The 18,495-nt window shown below is 48.4% G+C and overlaps 2 protein-coding genes across 2 annotated transcripts in view; one reads left to right on the plus strand and one right to left on the minus strand.

Annotated features, from left to right (window-relative positions):
* The window catches only part of DAGLB (diacylglycerol lipase beta), a 28,384-nt gene extending 14,390 nt beyond the window's left edge, over window positions 1-13,994 (plus strand). The window contains exons 10-15 of the mRNA XM_040634765.1: window positions 2,699-2,779; window positions 2,876-3,003; window positions 11,600-11,668; window positions 11,752-11,824; window positions 12,784-13,034; window positions 13,152-13,994. Of these exons, the coding sequence (XP_040490699.1) occupies window positions 2,699-2,779; window positions 2,876-3,003; window positions 11,600-11,668; window positions 11,752-11,824; window positions 12,784-13,034; window positions 13,152-13,347 (798 nt within the window). The 3' untranslated portion in view covers window positions 13,348-13,994. The remainder of the gene's footprint in view (window positions 1-2,698; window positions 2,780-2,875; window positions 3,004-11,599; window positions 11,669-11,751; window positions 11,825-12,783; window positions 13,035-13,151) is intronic.
* Window positions 13,995-16,798: 2,804 nt separating this feature from the next.
* Window positions 16,799-18,495, minus strand: part of RAC1 (Rac family small GTPase 1) — a 23,818-nt gene continuing 22,121 nt past the window's right edge. The window contains exon 6 of the mRNA XM_040634767.1: window positions 16,799-18,439. Coding sequence (XP_040490701.1) covers window positions 18,309-18,439 — 131 coding nt within the window. The 3' untranslated portion in view covers window positions 16,799-18,308. The remainder of the gene's footprint in view (window positions 18,440-18,495) is intronic.

Raw genomic sequence — 18,495 nt, forward strand, 5'->3', positions numbered from 1 at the left:
GTGCGGGCTGTGGCGGCCCCTCCTCCCGGGACAGAAAGGGCCTGCCTGGAGCAGCTGTTTTGTGAAAGGGTTTTAATCATGTAACATGTTTATCGTTGGAACCGTTTGTGAGCATACGATTCGGGCGGCAGAGACCTGCAGGAGGCTGTGTACCCGTTACCGCCGTCTGTACTCAGAACCTTCTCATCATCCCGAACATAAAGGCCGCATCCATTAAGCGACAGCTCCTCGCCGCCCCCAGCCACCTCCATGTTAGTGCCCCCCCCCCACCCCGTGTGCTTGTTCTAGGGACCTCACAGAAGTGGAGTCAGGCAGTTATCTGGCCTTTCACTGAGCCTGGTGTCCCCGAGGTCCATCCAGGTGGGAGCACGTGGCCGAGGCCCCTTTCCGTGCTGGCTGACGGACGCCCCCCTGTGTGCGTAGACCACCTTGGTGTGAGCCCTTCGTCCGCTGATGGACATGGGGGTCACGCCCAGGCGGCGGCCGCTGTCAGTACTGTTGCTGTGAGCAGGGACATATGGACAAGTGTTCGAGTCCCTCCTTCCAGCGCTTTAGGGATCCTACCCAGAAGTGGGGTTGCCCTGTCTGGTGGCGTTGGCCGCGTTTAACGATTTGGGGAACCACCGAGCTGTGCTGCGGCGTAGCTATGCCATCTCACGTCCCACCAGTGAGTGGCCAGGCTCTCGTCCACACGTGCTCCTTGCCACCAACTTTCTGGTTTCTGATTCTGCAGCCGTCCTGGGGGGTGCGAGGCGGTATCTCGCTGTGGTTTGGGGTCACATTTCCCGGGTGACGAAGCAGATTGCAGAGCACCGTGTTTGCACATTTGAGGAAATGATTCGGTCCCAGAGGTTACAGCAGCTCCTTCCGGGGAGAGGGATGTCGGGGTGAGGCCGTTGGGCCTGTGCTGCTTTTACACACTGTGTGTTTTTTAACCAAACCCTGTATTACTTCTGTGGTGACCATTTTCTAAGTAAAATGCTTAATCTTTATAAAAATATGTGTCCGAGTCGGAGTGTAGCTTGTGGAGTCACAGTGTCCCGCCCAGATGGTTTTCAGTACGGCGCCACACTGGAGCCAGACTGCGGGCCCTCGTTGCGCCGCCAGCTAGAAGCGGGACAGCCCTGGGAATGTGAATTTTCCCCTTTAACCCTGAACAGTCTTTTTGGGCTTCACGTCACGGAAGAGTCCAGTGTAACTACTGGGGACGTGTGAAGAAAAACAAAGAAAAATGTTATATTTTCTTTTTTAAATGTTTATTTTATTTTTAAGGTTTTATTTATTTATTTGACAGCACAAGCAAGGGGAGCAGCAGGCAAAGGGACAGGGAGAAGCAGATCCCCGCTGAGCAGGGAGCCCAGCGTGGGGCTCCATCCCAGGACCCTGGGATCATGACCTGAGCTGAAGGCAGACGCTTAACCGACTGAGCCGCCCAGGCGCCCCCTGAGATGTTATGCTTTCTTACAGACGCACATCAGTTAGCCAACCACACAGTATGTGTCAGGATCCCATGGGCTGGGCTGCAGCTTTGTTCTTAGAATCTGCCCGCAGGTCCGGGCTTTGTGCATCTACAAGGTGCGCTCTGGGCCAGGCCTCAGCCGGTTCCTGCCGGAGTAGCTCGTCCTGGGCCAGGAAGGCAGTCACGTCAGGCCTGAGGGCATGAGCGTGTTGTCCTCCGCCTCTGATACCGGTGAGGGTGGTCAGAGTTCAAAGTTGTGCCGCTGAACGTAGTCTTGGCCTTTCACGTGTGTGACACAGGCCGGGGCCTCGAGCCTTGGCCATTGTGTCCGGGTCACCTTGGGCTCCCCCTGTCCCGAACTGGACACGTGGTACGTCCCTGAGGTGGGTGGGAGGTGACTGCACTGCCAGCCGCAGGGGAGGCTGGGGAAGTATGGTGATCCCGCAGCAGGTGCTCCTCGCAGACATTAAACCCTTCAGATCTCCTCTTAGCTTCTCGTGTAGGCAGCCAGGGCCAGCCTTCTCCCACAGTACCCGTCAGGACCGACTCGGGAATTTGCAGGAGCTTTCAAGGCAGTCCGGAGTCTCCCATCTCAGCACAGCATTTCTCCCACTTGGTGCCGGCAGAGAAGACAGGCCTGGCTGTTCTCATCCACGGAGTGCTCTCCTCCATGGAGACGGCTTCATTTTCAGGAAGCCTGTTTCTTAGCGCTCTGTTTGTTAGGCTTTACATTTCATTTATTTTTTGAAATTAAACTAAAACCTAATCTCCCTAGAACTCAGCTTCCAGTGGTCTTAGTTTTGCCTCTGCAGAAACTGGATGCTTAATCAGTTATCACCAATTCAGAACTTTATGTTTTAACATCAGGTTAAAAGATCAGTCATTTATAATCTAAATCGGACCAGCCATCGGGACTTGGCGGAAGTAAACTGTGGTCAACGCATACAGCAAAATACCGTGTAGCTACAGAAAAGCCATAGCAAGATCCGTGGGTATGGAATGGTGTTGCGGATGTCACCCGTTCCTTCGTCCCCGGAAACAGTCACAGAGCACCGGCTCCATGCCCAACGCCGCGCCAGGGACCGGGGACACCGCGGGGCGCAGGAGCTGCGGTCGCCGACCCCCAGATGCGCAGCTCGGCTTTGGGGAGACACAGAAGCTGCACGGCGTAGTCCTGTCATGTGATGGAACCTGTCTCGTCCCATGACCAACATGACCTTCTCTTGTCTGCGCTTTTAGGGGATTTCTCAAGCCGCCAGATACGTTTACCAGCGCCTCGTCAACGATGGGATTTTGAGCCAAGCATTCAGCATTGCTCCCGTGAGACTTTTATTTTTCTTTTCTTTCATTGTCATCCATCCGCTTGCCTTTGGCATTTTCTCCCCCTGACCATCCGCCTTCCGTGCTGTCCTGCAGGAGTACCGGCTGGTGGTGGTGGGCCACAGCCTGGGGGCGGGCGCCGCGGCGCTGCTGGCCATCATGCTCAGGAGCTCGTACCCGCAGGTGCGCTGCTACGCCTTCTCCCCGCCCCGCGGGCTGCTCAGGTACGTGCTGGGCGGGGCCGGGGGCGGGGGCGGGGCCGGGGGCGGGGCCGCGCTCCCGGCTCGGCTCTGAGTCCATCGGGCTTTCTCCTGCCGGCGCCGCTGTGTCTCCAGCACTAGTCGGTCTGGCTGAGCCGAGCGCCGCCTCCCCGGCCGGGGCCGCACTGAGATTGTTCCGGCAACGGACATGCCGTTGACGTTGCGTTAGTATCAGGTGCACGAGGTAACGGTGTGGTATTTGTGTGTATTGTGAAGTGATTACAAGAAGTCGAGAAGAGAACTTCTATCACTTCACCTACTTACAGAATTTATTTTCTTGTGGGAGGAACCTTGAAGATTTACCCTCAGCAACTTTCAGACGCGCGGCACGGCCCGTGAGCTGCAGCGGCCGGGCTGTGCGTTCGTCCCCTCGGTGCCCGTGACTTACGGAACTGGGAGTGTGTGCCCTTGGGTCCCTTCACCTGCCCCGCAGGCCGCACCTCTGCAGCCGCCAGCCCGCGTTCCCGGGATCTGTGAGCTTGGTTTGGGGGTTTTAGAGCTCACGTGAGATCGTACGCTGTGTCTGACTGCGCGCGCCGTGGTCCCTCCGTGAGGTTGCAGACGCGGGAGCTCCTTCGGCTCTGCTCTGTTTTCCCGGTTTGACGGCCGCCGTGTGCGCGCGCAGCGCTGGGTGATGCGGTCACGTGCGGACGGACACGCCCGTCGTGGCGTCCGCGTCTCGGCTGTTGCAGATGGCGCTTCAGTGACCGCGGGGGCGCAGCCATCTCTTCAAGTCCGTGTTGCCGTCTCCCTCGGACCCGTACCCCAGAGTGGAACTGCTGGCTGACGCGGTGGTTCTACTTCGCACTGGAGGAACCTCCGTACTGTTTCCCCAGTGGCTGCGCCAACTTACACTCCGCCCAGCAGTGCCCGGGCCCCCGTCCTCCACAGCCTCACCCCCACGTGACACTTCTTGGTTTGGGGGGGCTTGTGTGTGTTTTTGATACCAGCCATTCGAACAGGTGTGAGGTGAGCTCTCCCTGTGGCTTGGATTTGCATTCCCTGCCAAGTCGTGATGTCGCACACCCTTCACGTCCCTGTGGGTCGTGTGCGGGTCTTTCTGGGGAAAATGACTATTCCGAGCCTCTGCCCATTTTTTAATCTTACTGGGGTTTTTTTGCTGTTGGGTTGTGTGAATTCTTTATATATTTTGTGTATCAGCCCCTTGTCACAGAGAGGATTGGCACCTGTCCCCTCCCATTTGTTTTGTTGGGGGGTCCCTTTGCTGTGCAGAAGCCTTTCAGTTGGATGCAGTCCCTCTTGGTTATTTTTGCTTTTGTCGCCTTTGCTTTTGTTGTCAAATCCAAAAAATCACCACCAGGACCCATGTCAAGGAGCTTACTGCCTGTTTTCTTCTAGGAGTTTTCTGGTTTCGGGTCTTATATTCAGGTCTTCAATCCGCCGTGACTTTTCTTTGCGTGTGTGATGTGAGGCGGGGTCCGGCTTCATTTTTTGCACGTCGCTTCAGTTTTCCCATTGCTGCCAATTGGAGACTGTTCTTGCCCCATCGTGTATTGTTGGCTCCTTTGTCGTCTGTTAGTTGGGTGTATTTCTGGGTTCTGTGTCTGTGTTTATGCCAGTACCATACGGTTGTGATTACTGTGGTTTTATAACGTAGTTTGAAGTCAGGGAGCGTGAGGCCTCCAGCTTTGTTCTTTCTTCTAAAGATGGCTTTGGCTATTTAGGGCCTTTTGTGGTTCCACATAAATTTTAGGATTATTTGGCCTATTTCTTGAAAAATGCCATTGGAATTTTGATAGCGATTGCACTGACTCCAGGTTGCTTTGGGTGGTGTGGACATTTTCACGGTATCGATTCTTCCGGTCCATAGCACGGAACATCGTTCCATTTCATTTGTGTCTTCGGTTTCTTTCATCAGCATCTTACTGTTTGCAGGGTGCAGGTCTCCACCTCCTTGGTTAAATTTATTCCTTCATATTTTTTCAATGCAGTTGTAAGTGGGATTGCTTTCTTATTTTTCTTTCTGACAGTCCATTATTTATAAAAAGAACAGATTTCTGCACACAGGCGTACCTTGTTTTGTGCTTTGCAGGTACTGTGTTTTTTTTTTTCTCCTTCCTTCCTTCCTTCCTTCCTTCCTTCCTTCCTTTCCTTCCTTTCCTTCTTTTCCTTCTTTTCTTCCTTTCTAAATTGAAGATTTGTGGCAACCCTGCCTTGAAAGCAAGTCTGTCGTGGCCATTTTTCCAACAGCATTTGCTCACTTTGTGTCTCTGTCACATTTAATACTTCTTGGCAATATTTCAAATATTTTCATTATTTTATATTTTGTTATGTTGATCTGTGATCTGTGATTATGACTCGCTGAAAGCTCCAATGGTGGTTGGCATTTTTTAAGCAATAAAATATTTTTTAATTAAAGTACGTACGTGGGCTTTTTTGACATGTTACTGCACACTTATTGGACGGCAGTGTGGTGTAAACATACCTTACAATTCATTCTCCTCGCTGTGTTGCTATATTTGCTTTTCTGCAGTCTGGAACTGAACCTGCAGGGCCCAGGTTGTGCCTCTTGATGTGTCCACGTTCCTGAATTTGTTCACTGATTATTTTTTTAAGCTTGAAAATTACATTTTTCTTTTCCTACCCAACATACTGAATCCTATGTAATCTTTTGCCCTAAGTTTGTGCTACAACTAAAAAAGAAAGAAAAAAGAAATTCATATCCATCATAGAAATTTTGGAAAATATTAAAAAGTGGAAAGATCAGAGATCTTCTACCCAGAATTCACCATTGTAACTGTTGGTTTACTTCCAGCTGTGTGTTTTACAAATTAACATATAATATTCTATATACATTATATTGCTAAGTATTGTTTGAGAACATGTTTTTTATAGAGCTGCTTAGTATTCTATCATCTGGTTATGCCATTTTTATTTAGGCTGCTGATGGGTATTTACATTACATGTCAGTTGTATTTATATATAAATATTGGTATACCTTTTAATTTTAGAAGTTCTTTAAGTTCTTTTTTTTTTTAATTTTATTTGAGAGAGAGCACGTGCAAGAGAGAGCAAGAGTCGGGGTAAGGGGGCAGTGAGGGAGAAGCAGGCTCCCCGCCAAGCTGGGAGCCCGATGTGGGGCTTGATCCCAAGACCCCAGGATCATGACTTGAGCCAGAGGCAGACCCTTAACTCACTGAGCCCCCAGTGCCCCTAGGTTCTTTTTATATTAAAATATATACTTGTACATATGAAAAGACATGAGGAACTTTTATTTTTTATTTTTTTAAAGATTTTATTTTATTTTATTTATTTTCTCAGAGAGAGAGAGACAGCCAGCGAGAGAGGGAACACAAGCAGGGGGAGTGGGAGAGGAAGAAGCAGGCTCCCAGCGGAGCTCCCAGCGGAGGAGCCTGATGGGGGGCTCGATCCCAGAACACTGGGATCACACCCTGAGGCAAAGGCAGACGCTTAACGACTGAGCCACCCAGGCGCCCCTGAGGGACTTTTAAAAATACCTGAATTTATAAATTGTGAAACATAAAACACATTTTTGAGACTAAGCAGCAAACATCCATACAGCTTGGATGCATTTTGGGATCTGAAAAAAGCCCTACGCAAAAGACCTATTGTATGATTCCATTTATATGACCTTCTAGAAAAGGCAGAAGTATAGGATGACAGAAAGCCTACCAGTGGTTGCCTGGGGTTGGGGGTGGGATTGATTTCCAAGGGACACAGGGAGCTTTTTGGGGGTGATGGAAATGCTCTTTATTTTGATGGTGGTGGTTATATGCATTTGTCAGAACTCATTGTACACTTAGGTGGGTGATTTTGCTGTGTATGCTTCAGTAAGGCTGATTTAAAAATATACACACATGGGGCGCCTGGGTGGCTCTCGGTTAAGCGTCTGCCTTCCACTCAGGTCATGATCCAAGGGTCCTGGGATTGAGTCCTGCATCAGGCTCCCTGCTCGGCAGGGAGTCTGCTTCTCCCTCTGCTCATGCTCTCTCCCCCATTAAATAAACACACACACACACACACACACACACACACACACACGTCTGTACCCAAGTTGAGAAACAGAGCAGTCCGTGCCTTCGAAATTCCCCGAGCATCCTCTCCTTTCCTGTCCACAGATCGTCACCATCCTGATTTTTGTGAAAATTCTTCCTTCGCTTTAAAAAGTAGTTTTACCACCTGTATGCAGGTCTCCACATAATAGTTTAGATTTGTATGGTTTTGATTTTGAGTTTTTTGAAATTTGTAGAACTAGAATCGTACTTAATTTTATTCTGTGACTCCCCTTTTTTGTTCCACATTCTGTTTGATGCCTGTAAGATGTGATTCGGTCCGTTCTGGTTATATTTCGTCACAAATGGTCTGTGTCACTGGTGATGGCCGCTGGTCGTTTGGACCCTCTCTGGGTGTAGACTGAGGTGGGAATTACTGGATCACGGAGTGTGCGCATGCCCCACCTTCACGTGTGATGCCGGTGCTCCTTCTGCAACGTGGCTGTGCTAGTGTGTGCTCGCCTGCCGTGTATGTGAGTTCACCACGCTCCAGTCTCACCAATAGTTAATCGCAGATTTAAAACTTTTTTGCCAGTCTGATGGGTGTGTAGTGAGTGATGTTTCATTGTGGTTTAATTTGCATGTCCATGATTGCTAATGGGGCTCTTTTCATGTATTTATTGGCTGTTGAGTTTCCAATTTGTGATGTTCTTTTTGGCCATTTTTCTGTCGGGTTGCCTGTTCTTTCTCACTGATTTGTAAACACATGGATTCTGTAATCGGTTCTTTTGGGGCTGCAAGTACGTGTCATGAATATGTTCTTCCAGTCCTTGAGGTGTTTTGTATTTTCCTTGAGTCCTGTCTTCAGGTCATTAGTTCTTAATTTTTATGCTAATTTGTCAATCTTCTCATTTATGATTTTTGGATTTTTGTTTCTTATTTAAGAAATCTTTCTATATTCTAAGGATATGGAGCTTGTTTCCTTTATTCTTACAGCTTTTAATCTGGCCTTTCAACTTTATGCAGGTCTGTAATCTATGTTTGTGTTTTTGTGCGTGGTGTGAGGCAGGGATCCAGTTTCACTTTTCCCCTCACACAGTGCATTACTGTAGCCCTTCCCCTACTGCTAACACGAGGCGCTGGCATCTAATACTGCAAATCCCTGTGCCTTTTACTTTTGAAAAAGCATTTTGGCTATTCTTAGCCCTTTACACCTCCATGTCAATTTTAGAATCAATTTTGCAAGTTCCATAAACAAAAAGCTTAGAATTTTTATTTCAACTGCCTCTATTTTCTAGTTCAGTTGGGAGGTAACTGACGTATTATAGGGTTTTCCCACCTTTGAATGTGAAATCACTTTTCAGATATTCAGGAACTCTTTAATATCTTTCAATTAAGTTTTATAATTTTCTTCATAGTCTTACACATCTTTTGCTGACATGTATCAATGTCATAGAAATTTCTTTTCCTCTTGTATCCAACAGCCTTGTTAAATTTGCTTATTAGTTATAATTCATCTGTAGACTTTTTTTTTTTTAACTGTATAAACTAATTGCATGAATCACAGTTTTGTCTTTTTTGCCTTTCGGGGCTGATAGGATCACCATTAATATGTCCTGTGTCCCTTTGCCATCAGTCCCTTCCACCCACCCCCAGGGGCATAAGGATCTTTTTTGTCACTCTAGTTTTGTCTTTCTCAGAATGTCCTGTAAGTGGAATCCTACAATATGCAGGATTGTGTTGCATTTTCTTTTACTCAGTAAGATGCATCCAGGCTATGTGGGTGTTTGCCTTATTCTTAAGTGTGTGTATGATCTTCAGTGCATCTCACTTGAAAGTTCTAGATTCCGGGGCGCCTGGGTAGAGCAGTCGTTAAGCGTCTGCCTTCGGCTCAGGGTTGATCCCGGCGTTCTGGGATCGAGCCCCGCATTAGGCTCCTCAGCTGGAAGCCTGCTTCTCCCTCTCCCACTCCCCTGCTTGTGTTCCCTCTTTCGCTGGCTGTCTCTATCTCTGTCGCCTAAATAAATAAAAATCTTTAAAAAAAAAAAAAAGTTCTAGATTCTCTAGTCTGTGACGGCCTAGTCACACGTGACTGCCTCTGCTCTGTTCTCCCACTTTCGGAGCCTCCCATCAGACAGGCATCACGCCCCCTTGCTCTTATTTTTCGTCTCCAACCTCTCGTTCACACCTCTGTACCTTTGCTTTTAGTGCTATGATTTGGATACTTCTTCAGATCTGCTTACTAGTTCACGGATTCTTCGTGCTTATAACGATCTGTTAAAACTACTGCCTTATGATGGAATTTTCATACAAAAATTAAAAATTCAAACCAAAGTAAAGAGAATAGTATAATAAGCATCATTTCATGAGCTTCAGTATTTGTTAACTTGACCAGTCTTCATGTGCCCCACCCTACTTCCCACAGATCCCCGTGGCTGGAGTACTTGGAAGCTAATCTGAGGGCTCTCATTCATCTGTAAATTACCCTAATATGCCTCTAAAGCATAGAGCACTTAAAAATTTGATTCCAATAATTGATCATGTTCTCTTAACTATCTCATAAATGTTTTACAGTTGATTTCTTTAAATTCCAAAGAAGGTTTGTCTTGGAGCTGTATTTGTTTTTAAATCAAATTTAAAAGCATGTGTACAAGGGATCCACAGAGACATGGAAATCTGTAAGTCTCCTTGAATGTACACGTATCTCAGTTCCCTCTATTTCTGACACCAGGTTAGTTTTCTGGAGAATCCACATTCCGGATTTCTCTTGTATATTTACCATTCATTTAACATGTTCCTCTGTACTGTTGGCTGTATGTCCTAGAAAATGGTAACCCATCTAGAGATTTGATAGATTCAGGGTCGATTTTCTGACAGTACCTGCTAGCCGTGGCGTGTGGTTCCTACTGCAGCACGTCTGCTGGCCTCTGCGACGTGAGCAGTAATGATCGGCACATATGTATTCTAGGAGAGGTTGCAAAATGTTGATCTTGTGTCATTCCTTCTACATTTATTAGCTGACAATTAAAAAGAACTTTTCTTCCAAGTAGTTGGTTACGCGTGAACCTTTCCCTTTATTGAGCCGTGTTCAGAGTAATGAGCTGGTGCCCCAGCAGCCCGCAGAGGTGGACGGGAATTATCTCAAAGTCCGCCAGTGCATGGCAGGTACTCTTTTATGTTCACACTGTCTTGTCTTTGGCCAGCGGGAATCCCTTCCAACTAGGCTTCTCACCGACACAGTCCCGGGTGTCCGACAGTTTTCTGCTTTCTGGCACGGTAGAATGTTCGCAGGTTTTAAACGTCCTGGCCTGTTACGTGGCCTCCACCATTTCTCCATGCAGTATTGGGTGTTTTGAGTGGGAAATGGTAGAGACTATAACCCAGGCACCGGGTGTCTCATCACCAAGCAGGTCACGGTTTCCAGGCCTTTTCGGCGGGCTGAGGTAGGAAACGCTCTTGTTGTTCCGAAGAGAAAATGTGTCCTTAGTTCACATTGATACTTTCACTTTAAAGATCACGGTTTTTACTGAAATTACTTGATTAGGTACTTGGTCTTTACTGAAATTGTATCTTTTTTTCTAGTATGCTGAAAACCTTGGTGTCCGTAAATCTGAATTCCTAGGTCGTCCACACAGCCGTGTGTGCACGTGCGTGTGCGCGCAGATATGACGCGGACCGACGGATAGTTTCGGGACGATTGCTGAAGGCAGTTGGAGGCTTTTTTGCAGTTTTGTTTTGTTCTTATGTGATATTCCCACGAGGGATGTACAGCCAAATTTCTGTTGTCATTTGAAATAATTCTGTTTGCTTCATGGCACTGTTAGGTTCGTTTCATTTGGCTTTTGATTTTAGAATTGCTTTTGTTTAATTTTTTACAATTATGTGAAAATGACATGGTTCCACAGACAGCTCTATAAACGAGGTACGTTCAGAAATCAGCCCTTCTGCCCTTGTTCGCTGGGGCGGCCATGAGTTTTTGACTTAGCGTTCCGTTATCCTCACTTACATGTGAAAGCGAGTCTGTATCTTTGCATCCCTCCCACTCCCCTCTTGGAGAAAGGGTGGCATACCCTTCGTGCCCTCGCGCATCCGGTTGTTTCGACTTGACCACCCATCCTGAGACCGCCCCACACAGCACGCCGCCGCTTGCTCTCCTGCAGCCGTGAGGGACTCGGTACTGTGTGGGCCGGCATATGAGCTGAACTGCTGTCCACAGATGGGCGTTCGGGTTTCCAGCCTCTGCTCTGACAAGCAGTAGGAGCTACAGTGAATACACTTGCATCTTTCTACCATTTTGCCAGAGTCTTCCATGCGGCGGTTGCTGGGTCAAAGGATACAAGCAAGGCTTGCTCTGCCACCGTGATCTGGTTGATGGATGCTGTGGCCTTACTAGAATCCGGCAGACGAGTTACTCTGATTGGAGTATCCCCATTTTATTTCTCTTCCCCTTTAAAGGGTAGAGAACGGTTTTATTCTCTGAAAATTTACCTCACTGTCCTGGCAAAGTTACTTGATTTCTCTTTGGAATTCTTTGTGGGCAATATGATCCTAAAACTTCACTAATTTTTATTTTTCTAAAATTTCAGCAAATCCCTGTATGAATACTCTAAGAACTTCATCGTGTCCCTTGTCCTGGGGAAGGATGTCATTCCCAGGTGAGTCAGCTGGATGCTTCGTCTGGGCTTGGGGCGGCTGAAGGACCAAGTACCAAGCCTCAGTCTGGTCTTTTGCTAAACAGGTTAAGTGTGACTAACCTGGAAGATTTGAAGAAGAGAATCTTGCGAGTGATTGCTCACTGTAACAAGCCCAAGGTAACTTGGGGGGAGGGGGCGTAAGGGGATCTAAGGAGTTTGAGGCCGTATGTGCCAAGGGGAGGATGTTTCTAAATTCAGAGCCTCTTCGACCAGGGCATTTGATGCCATTGCCTAAAGCTCTTCCTACCCGCCGTACGGACTTCTGTCTGGTGTTCTAGACGATGCCGAAGAAAGTAGACGGCTAAATCAGTCATGAAATGCGACAGTCAGAAAATGCTATAGTAGGACTCTTCCTGTTCTAGTTAAGTGATTTGTTTTCTGTCCTACTGTCTTAGCCCTGTCTTGTGACCAACAGTATTTTGATGCTTCTGGTCCCAAAGCTTAGAAAATAAGGCTGCCAAACAGAGTTTACGAAGTACTAGTATGTGTATACTGTGGAATAGTGTAGTTGTTAAAAATGACGACTGAGTTTATGTTTACCACTAGAGACAGACAGCCAGGACGTATTGGAAAGTTTCTAAAAGGGCAGGTTTAAAGAAATGATTCTTCAGGAATGAATATATCCCCTAAGGCAGGGGATATAAAGAGTTTTTAGAAGTGATTTTCACTTTTTAACATGTTTTCTGACTTTTGTTGTTGCTCAAAAAAATTCTATTTAAAGTAATCTTCTCCTTACCAACTAGCCCCCCTCAGAGTTTTAAAAATTAATAGACATCATTAGGGAAAGAGTGAAGCTGCTTGGGAGAACTGCCTGAAAAGAACGAAGGGTGATTTTTCCTGCATCGGCAGGATCTGGTGTTTTTTGCATATTGCTTCACGTTTGACGTGGCTTCGTGGCTCAAGAGCCGCAGGAATTTAGGCCACTGACCGCCCCTCCCCTGAGATCCAGGCTTTAGAAAGACCATTGGTTTGAGCTGAGGATCACCGTCCGCCAGCACGAGCTTCTGGGGCCGAGGTCGGTGCTGAGCGCAAAAGCCTCCGGAGTCCCCAGCTGTGTCCCCCGCTCTCTCCGCCAGTACCAGATCTTGCTGCACGGGTGCTGGTATGAGCTGTTCGGAGGAAGCCCGGATAACTTTCCAACAGAGCTGGACGGGGGCGCCCAGGCAGACCTGACGCAGCCGCTTCTGGGGGAGCAGAGCCTACTGACGCACGGGTCCCCGACCTACAGCTTCTCCAGCGACTCCCCCTTGGAGTCCCCCACCAAGTACCCCCCTCTCTACCCTCCCGGCAGGATCATCCACCTGGAGGAAGAAGGCACTTCAGGGAGGTGAGTGTGGGCAGCGTGGGCACAGGCCAGTGGGGCTCAGGCCACGCGGCAGGTGGCACACGCACAGGCGGCCTCGGCCTGAAGGGCCGCCCGGCTAGTCCCGTCTGTCTTCCCCAGGTTTTGCCGCTCTGCTGTTCGGTACAGTGCAAGGTGGTCACATGAATCCCAATTCAGCAGAATACTCATCGGCCCCAAGATGCTGACCGACCACATGCCCGACGTCCTGATGAAAGCCTTGGACAGCGTGGTGTCGGACGGGGCCAGCTACGTTTTCTGTCCAGCCGGAGGCGGCTCGAACGTGGACGTGGTGTAACCGGGGCTAATGCCAACTACTCCGGGCGCCAGACTCCCACTTCTGTTCTTACACGGACAAATCAGTGATTCCCATGATGCCAGTGCCCCGACGTCCAGCGGTGGGAATCTGATGGGTACTGAATTTGATGGTCTTCTAAATCACTGAATAATCTGGGAAGTCATTTTGATCCCATATTAGCAGGATCAGTTCTCAGGAGAGAACACGGAGACGATGGGACTCATGTCGGAAGCTTCGGGCAGCTCCAGGGCAATTCCTTGCTGATCTGGGAACTGTCCCAGGAAAGGGTGGGAATCCAAGGTCAGGGTTAAGATCCTGAGGGATCCCTAGATTCCCACCCCTGGCGCCACCTCTTCGCTGACAGGGTCTGACCTGTTTAGGAGTCTGAACTGGGCATAGGTGTGCAGTTTCTTTTGCAAACTGGATTTTCCCGGCTGCACAGACTCCGCACTCCGCGGTCAGGGCACAGATGGGTTTTCTCCTGGGTGGCGTGGCCCCAAGGGTCGGCCCCGAGGTCGGGGTGGGAACTGGGACCACTGCCCCTGAGCACTCCGGTCTCCACATCAAGCTGACTGCCTCGTTCGCACATAATATTCTGGCTCTTGGAGGGCACAGTGGATTCAGAGTTAATAAAGCACTTACACGTGTTCTTCGTGTCTGGTCAGTGATGTGCTCGCCCACTGGATGGTCCAGGAAGGCCTGTTTTACTTGGTAGTTGTATAGCAATCCTGTTTTAAAAGTTTTGTCAACTGTAAAGAACAAAATGAAGCCTTACGCTTTCTTGGAGCTCTGGGCTAAAGGCTAAGATCACACAGGCATCTGATTTAACCACACCGAAGTGCCAGAAAATGACCGTAAGTGATCTTTTTAAAAAGCATAAACCCACAAGGATGGGGAAAGAAGAAAAGAAACAACTGGTTGACTAGAGGTAAAGAGAATCCTAAATGGAGGAGGAAAGACCAGAACTACCCTGGTTTACAACTCAGACCCCCCCCCCAGCAGGGGATCAGCGAAAGCGAGGTGGCAAGCGAGGTGGGGGGGTGGGGGAGCCTGGACAGTCGCGCAGCAGAGGCAAGGGGGTGATGCTCCTCCGCTCCTCACCCTCGGCTGCCAGAAGCCCCGGAAAGACTATCCAGGGCAGCCTGGCCTCTAGAGACCCCTCCCCTCGGTACAGGCACGCCAGTACCACCTTAGCCTGAGTACCTGCGGAGACCCGTTTAAGAAACGGATTGAAATGCCATGGTGTCCAACTGCCACGTTTTGTTTCTAAACACATTCCCGTACATTCCTAGTGGCAGAAAGCGAAGAGATCTCAGACACCCCTGAACACACCTGTGGTGCCCAGTATCCAATCTGCCCCCCCTTAAGATTTTAGAGCAAGCAGGAGGGGGGGTGCGGAGGGGGAGAGAGAATCTCAAGCAGACCATGCTGTGGAACCCGACGCGGGGGCTCAACCCCAAGACCCTGAGATCATGACCTGAGCCGAAACCGAGTCAGACACTTAACCACCTGCACCCCTGCCATCTGCTTTTATGGGCTCTCAACCTTTAAGCACGGGCCAAGGACTGTTGGACACACGCGGAACAAGGGACCGGGAGAAACTACCTGGCTACAGCTTGGGAACAGAGAATGTGTTGCAACCACAAAACAGATCCCGAGACTGAAAAGTGGAGAATAAGGAAGAACGCCTGAAAATTAAAAGCATGACAGGTGGAACTCCAGAGCAGCTGGGCGGCAGCGACCTGCGTGGCGGCAGGCGGGAGTCCCAGGCACACGGAGCCCATCCAAGCACAAAGGAGAAAAGCAGCCCAGGACGTGCAAGGGAAAAAAATCCCATGGAACTTGCCAACAAAAGTTCACACCGCACACATCAGAAATGGCCAAGCAAGACCTGAGGGAGCTGCCTTCCAAACTGAGGGGAACCGATTTCCACCCTGGAATTTCCAACCGCCAGGAAGGACCAGGGAAGAATGAAGTTATTTTCAGACACAAGGGCTGAGAAACTGATTCCCACACACTTCTTTCTCAGGAGGCTCTTGGAGGTGATGTTCAAGATGAAACAAATTAAAAAGGAGTCGGGGGCACCTTGCTCAGTCGCTTGAGTGTGCGACTCCCGATCTCGGGGTCGCGGGTTCGAGCCCCACGCTGGCCATGGGGATTATACTAAAGATCAGCACATTGGGAAAGGTGGCCAGAGGATCCTGAGACTTTAGGAAAATGAAAATCAGTGAGACACAGAATACATGCCAATGTCCTGAGAGATTTAGACTACAGATGGAAGTTCACTCAAATCATTAAGCACACAGGAAATGAAGCAAAGTACGAATTATCCCTAAAGAAAGCAGAAGCTGTGCAGCTAAGTTCTGTTCCTCCACGGCTCAGCTAGGAATATTCACACCATACAGTAAGAGATACTGAATAGTGCCCACCAACCCAAGATGTTCTCTTGAGGGAGCGGGAACCGGGTGGGGTGGGTGTGTGGGTGTGTGTGTGTGTGTGTGTGTGTGTGTGGAGGTGGGGGGCTGTCATGCACAGAGTATCCATGGTAATGGCTGGAACTGAAAAATGCAACCAGCAATAAAGTGACTTAGCCTGACCCCCAGAGAGCGGAGAGGGGCTGAAGACTGACTCAAAGAACTGCCCGGCATTTAATAAGCACGCCTATGTAACAAAGCCTGCAGGAAAAAAACCCCAAAGGATGGGGTGGGCGTGTGGGGGGGGGGTGCAGCTTGCAGGTGGGTGAGCATGTGGAAATTTGGGGAGGGCGTGGAGGCTCTGTGCCCCTCCCCCATACCTGGCTCTAGTCATCTCTTCCATCTGGCTGTTCGAATTCTATCCTTTCATAACAAACTGGTGATCTAGTAGGTAAAAAAAAAACATCAGGCATATGGAGATAAATAACAAAGATTAGTTAAAAACTCAAATTGGTTGCCTTTGGGGAGGGTGTGAAGGGAGAAGGCTGCTGTTTTTGTAGCAAACCTTTAGAACTACATGGTCTTTAAACTGCATATTTATCTTTAAAAAATACTCTAAAGCAATCTTCAGAGCAATAAAAAGGATAATTTAGAAAACTGATTCTAACATGGCAAGTTCATAGTGCATTTCAGGCTCCAGAAAGGATCTTCAAGTCATATCAGCCTCCTCCCTATCAAGCTGCCAACTTGGGCCCCATCATCTCCCTCCTCAGCCAGAGCTCTGACCCAAGATGTGCACATTCACCCCCAGTGTGGATGTCACCGTCTCCCCACCATTCGACAAGTGCAAAACCCAACCTGCCTCCCAGCACCAGTGCTTGCAGACCTCTCCAGGAGGGGCCCCTCCCCGTCCCCCCAACATGAGAAACATGCGCTAGAAATGACGGTTTCCAACGACCCAATATTTTCAGGTGAGACAACCAAACACATACCCCAGGAGGCTATTTGAGCTCTCAAGAATTCAAGTATTACAGTCATATGATTCAAGGATTTATTAAGTCATACATGCAAAACATACTGCTAATTGCATTAGCAAAAGACCAATGTAAAAACACTCCACGATTCTGCAACTGTCAATTTAAAAAATGTTGTTCTAGTGGTTGAGAGGTCCAACCTTGTATTCTTGCCAGTGGGTAAGTTGTACAGAACTTCGTTAGCACAAGCACGGGCTTACAGAACCTCACAGACCCAAGGGAACATGGTCAGGCAGAGAGCAACAGGAAGCATGTGTCCGGGGGGTGAGGCAGAGAGGAGGGCCAGCATTAGTCAGGGTACGGTGTTGGTGATCTGGCAAGACAGTGATGTTAAGAAAGTTCATAGTTTAGGAATATCTAAAATATTTCAAAAACTGTAAAGCTGCAACACATGATTTTTACACCTAGTTACTAGAAAACTAAGGAAAGCGCTTATTAGCTTTGAATAAAGTAACAAGGAAACAGGAATGCACTTTTACTAATCTACAAAAGAAAATTTCTAATGCATTATCAGAAAGATTTTATAATACAAGGAGGCATATTGCTCATTAAGAAGGGATTCTATAAGAAAAGCACTAAGTTAGCAACTATGGGAACGACCAGTTCAAAGTTGAATTAAAGGCCCAATTTCAGGAGGGATGGCAGGTCTAAGAAAAAGGAAAAGCTTAAAACACTTAGTGATAATACCAACCTTTCTTCGTTTACTGCATTTGACAGAAGTTAACCTTTAATATTTTACCCGTGACACTTTTACTCAGTTTAGTTAGGACGTGTACAATGTAGTGTAAATTAACCTCCATATTTTGTCAAAATACTGTCTTCATTCTTTGATCGCGTCACGTGCTGCACACCCCCGGCCCGGCACCCACGGCTGGAGCGGACACTTTGTCGGAGGGACACGGGAGGAAGAGGTCTGTTCGAAATCTCCGCAAAAGCGAATACACTAACTTAAAAAAAAAAAAAAAATCTCACTACAAAATCAAAAAGATCGATCCGAAGAATTGAGTCATTACACTTGTTCCATCAGGACGTACAGTACAGTGTTAGGGGGTGGCCGTGGGGTTAGATGGCAACGTGGCAGCAGCTCGGGAAAGAGGCTGTGCCGCTTTCCTACGGGAAACGAGCGCGAGCGTCTGCGGGCCCACACCTGAGACGCCGAGGCTCTTCCTAAAGACACAGGCCCTGAACGGTTTAGTGCTTAGTGTTCTCAGCACGACAATGCAACTTAGTTCACAAGGTATTTTGGCAACTCTTCATCTGAGCAAGAATAAGGGCTTTTGAAAAATAAGGCTTTAAGAAAGCTTGCCGTTTTAGGGCTAAATTTTAATATAATGTGAAAGTCTGAAGTCTTACACTTTAAACAAATAAAACCTAAAAATTACTGATTGGTTCAAAATGGTTTTATGGAAAAACTAATCTGTAACAAAAACTTGGCATTGAGTGCGAAGGCTCCACCATTTCTGAGCAAAGCATACAAAGGTTCTGAGGGGGACGGGGAAGGGGGGGCGGACATTTACAACAGCAGGCATTTTCTCTTCCTCTTCTTGACGGGAGGAGGACAGAGAACCGCTCGAATCGCTTCATCAAACACTGTCTTGAGGCCTCGCTGCGTGAGCGCCGAGCACTCCAGGTATTTTACCGCACCTGCCGAGAAACACAGCCTCGTACACAGCCACGCGGCCACGCGCGGAGCCGCTCTT

Source organism: Ursus maritimus, unplaced genomic scaffold, assembly GCF_017311325.1.
Source record: "Ursus maritimus isolate PB19 unplaced genomic scaffold, ASM1731132v1 scaffold_2, whole genome shotgun sequence".
Classification (NCBI taxonomy): domain Eukaryota; kingdom Metazoa; phylum Chordata; class Mammalia; order Carnivora; family Ursidae; genus Ursus; species Ursus maritimus.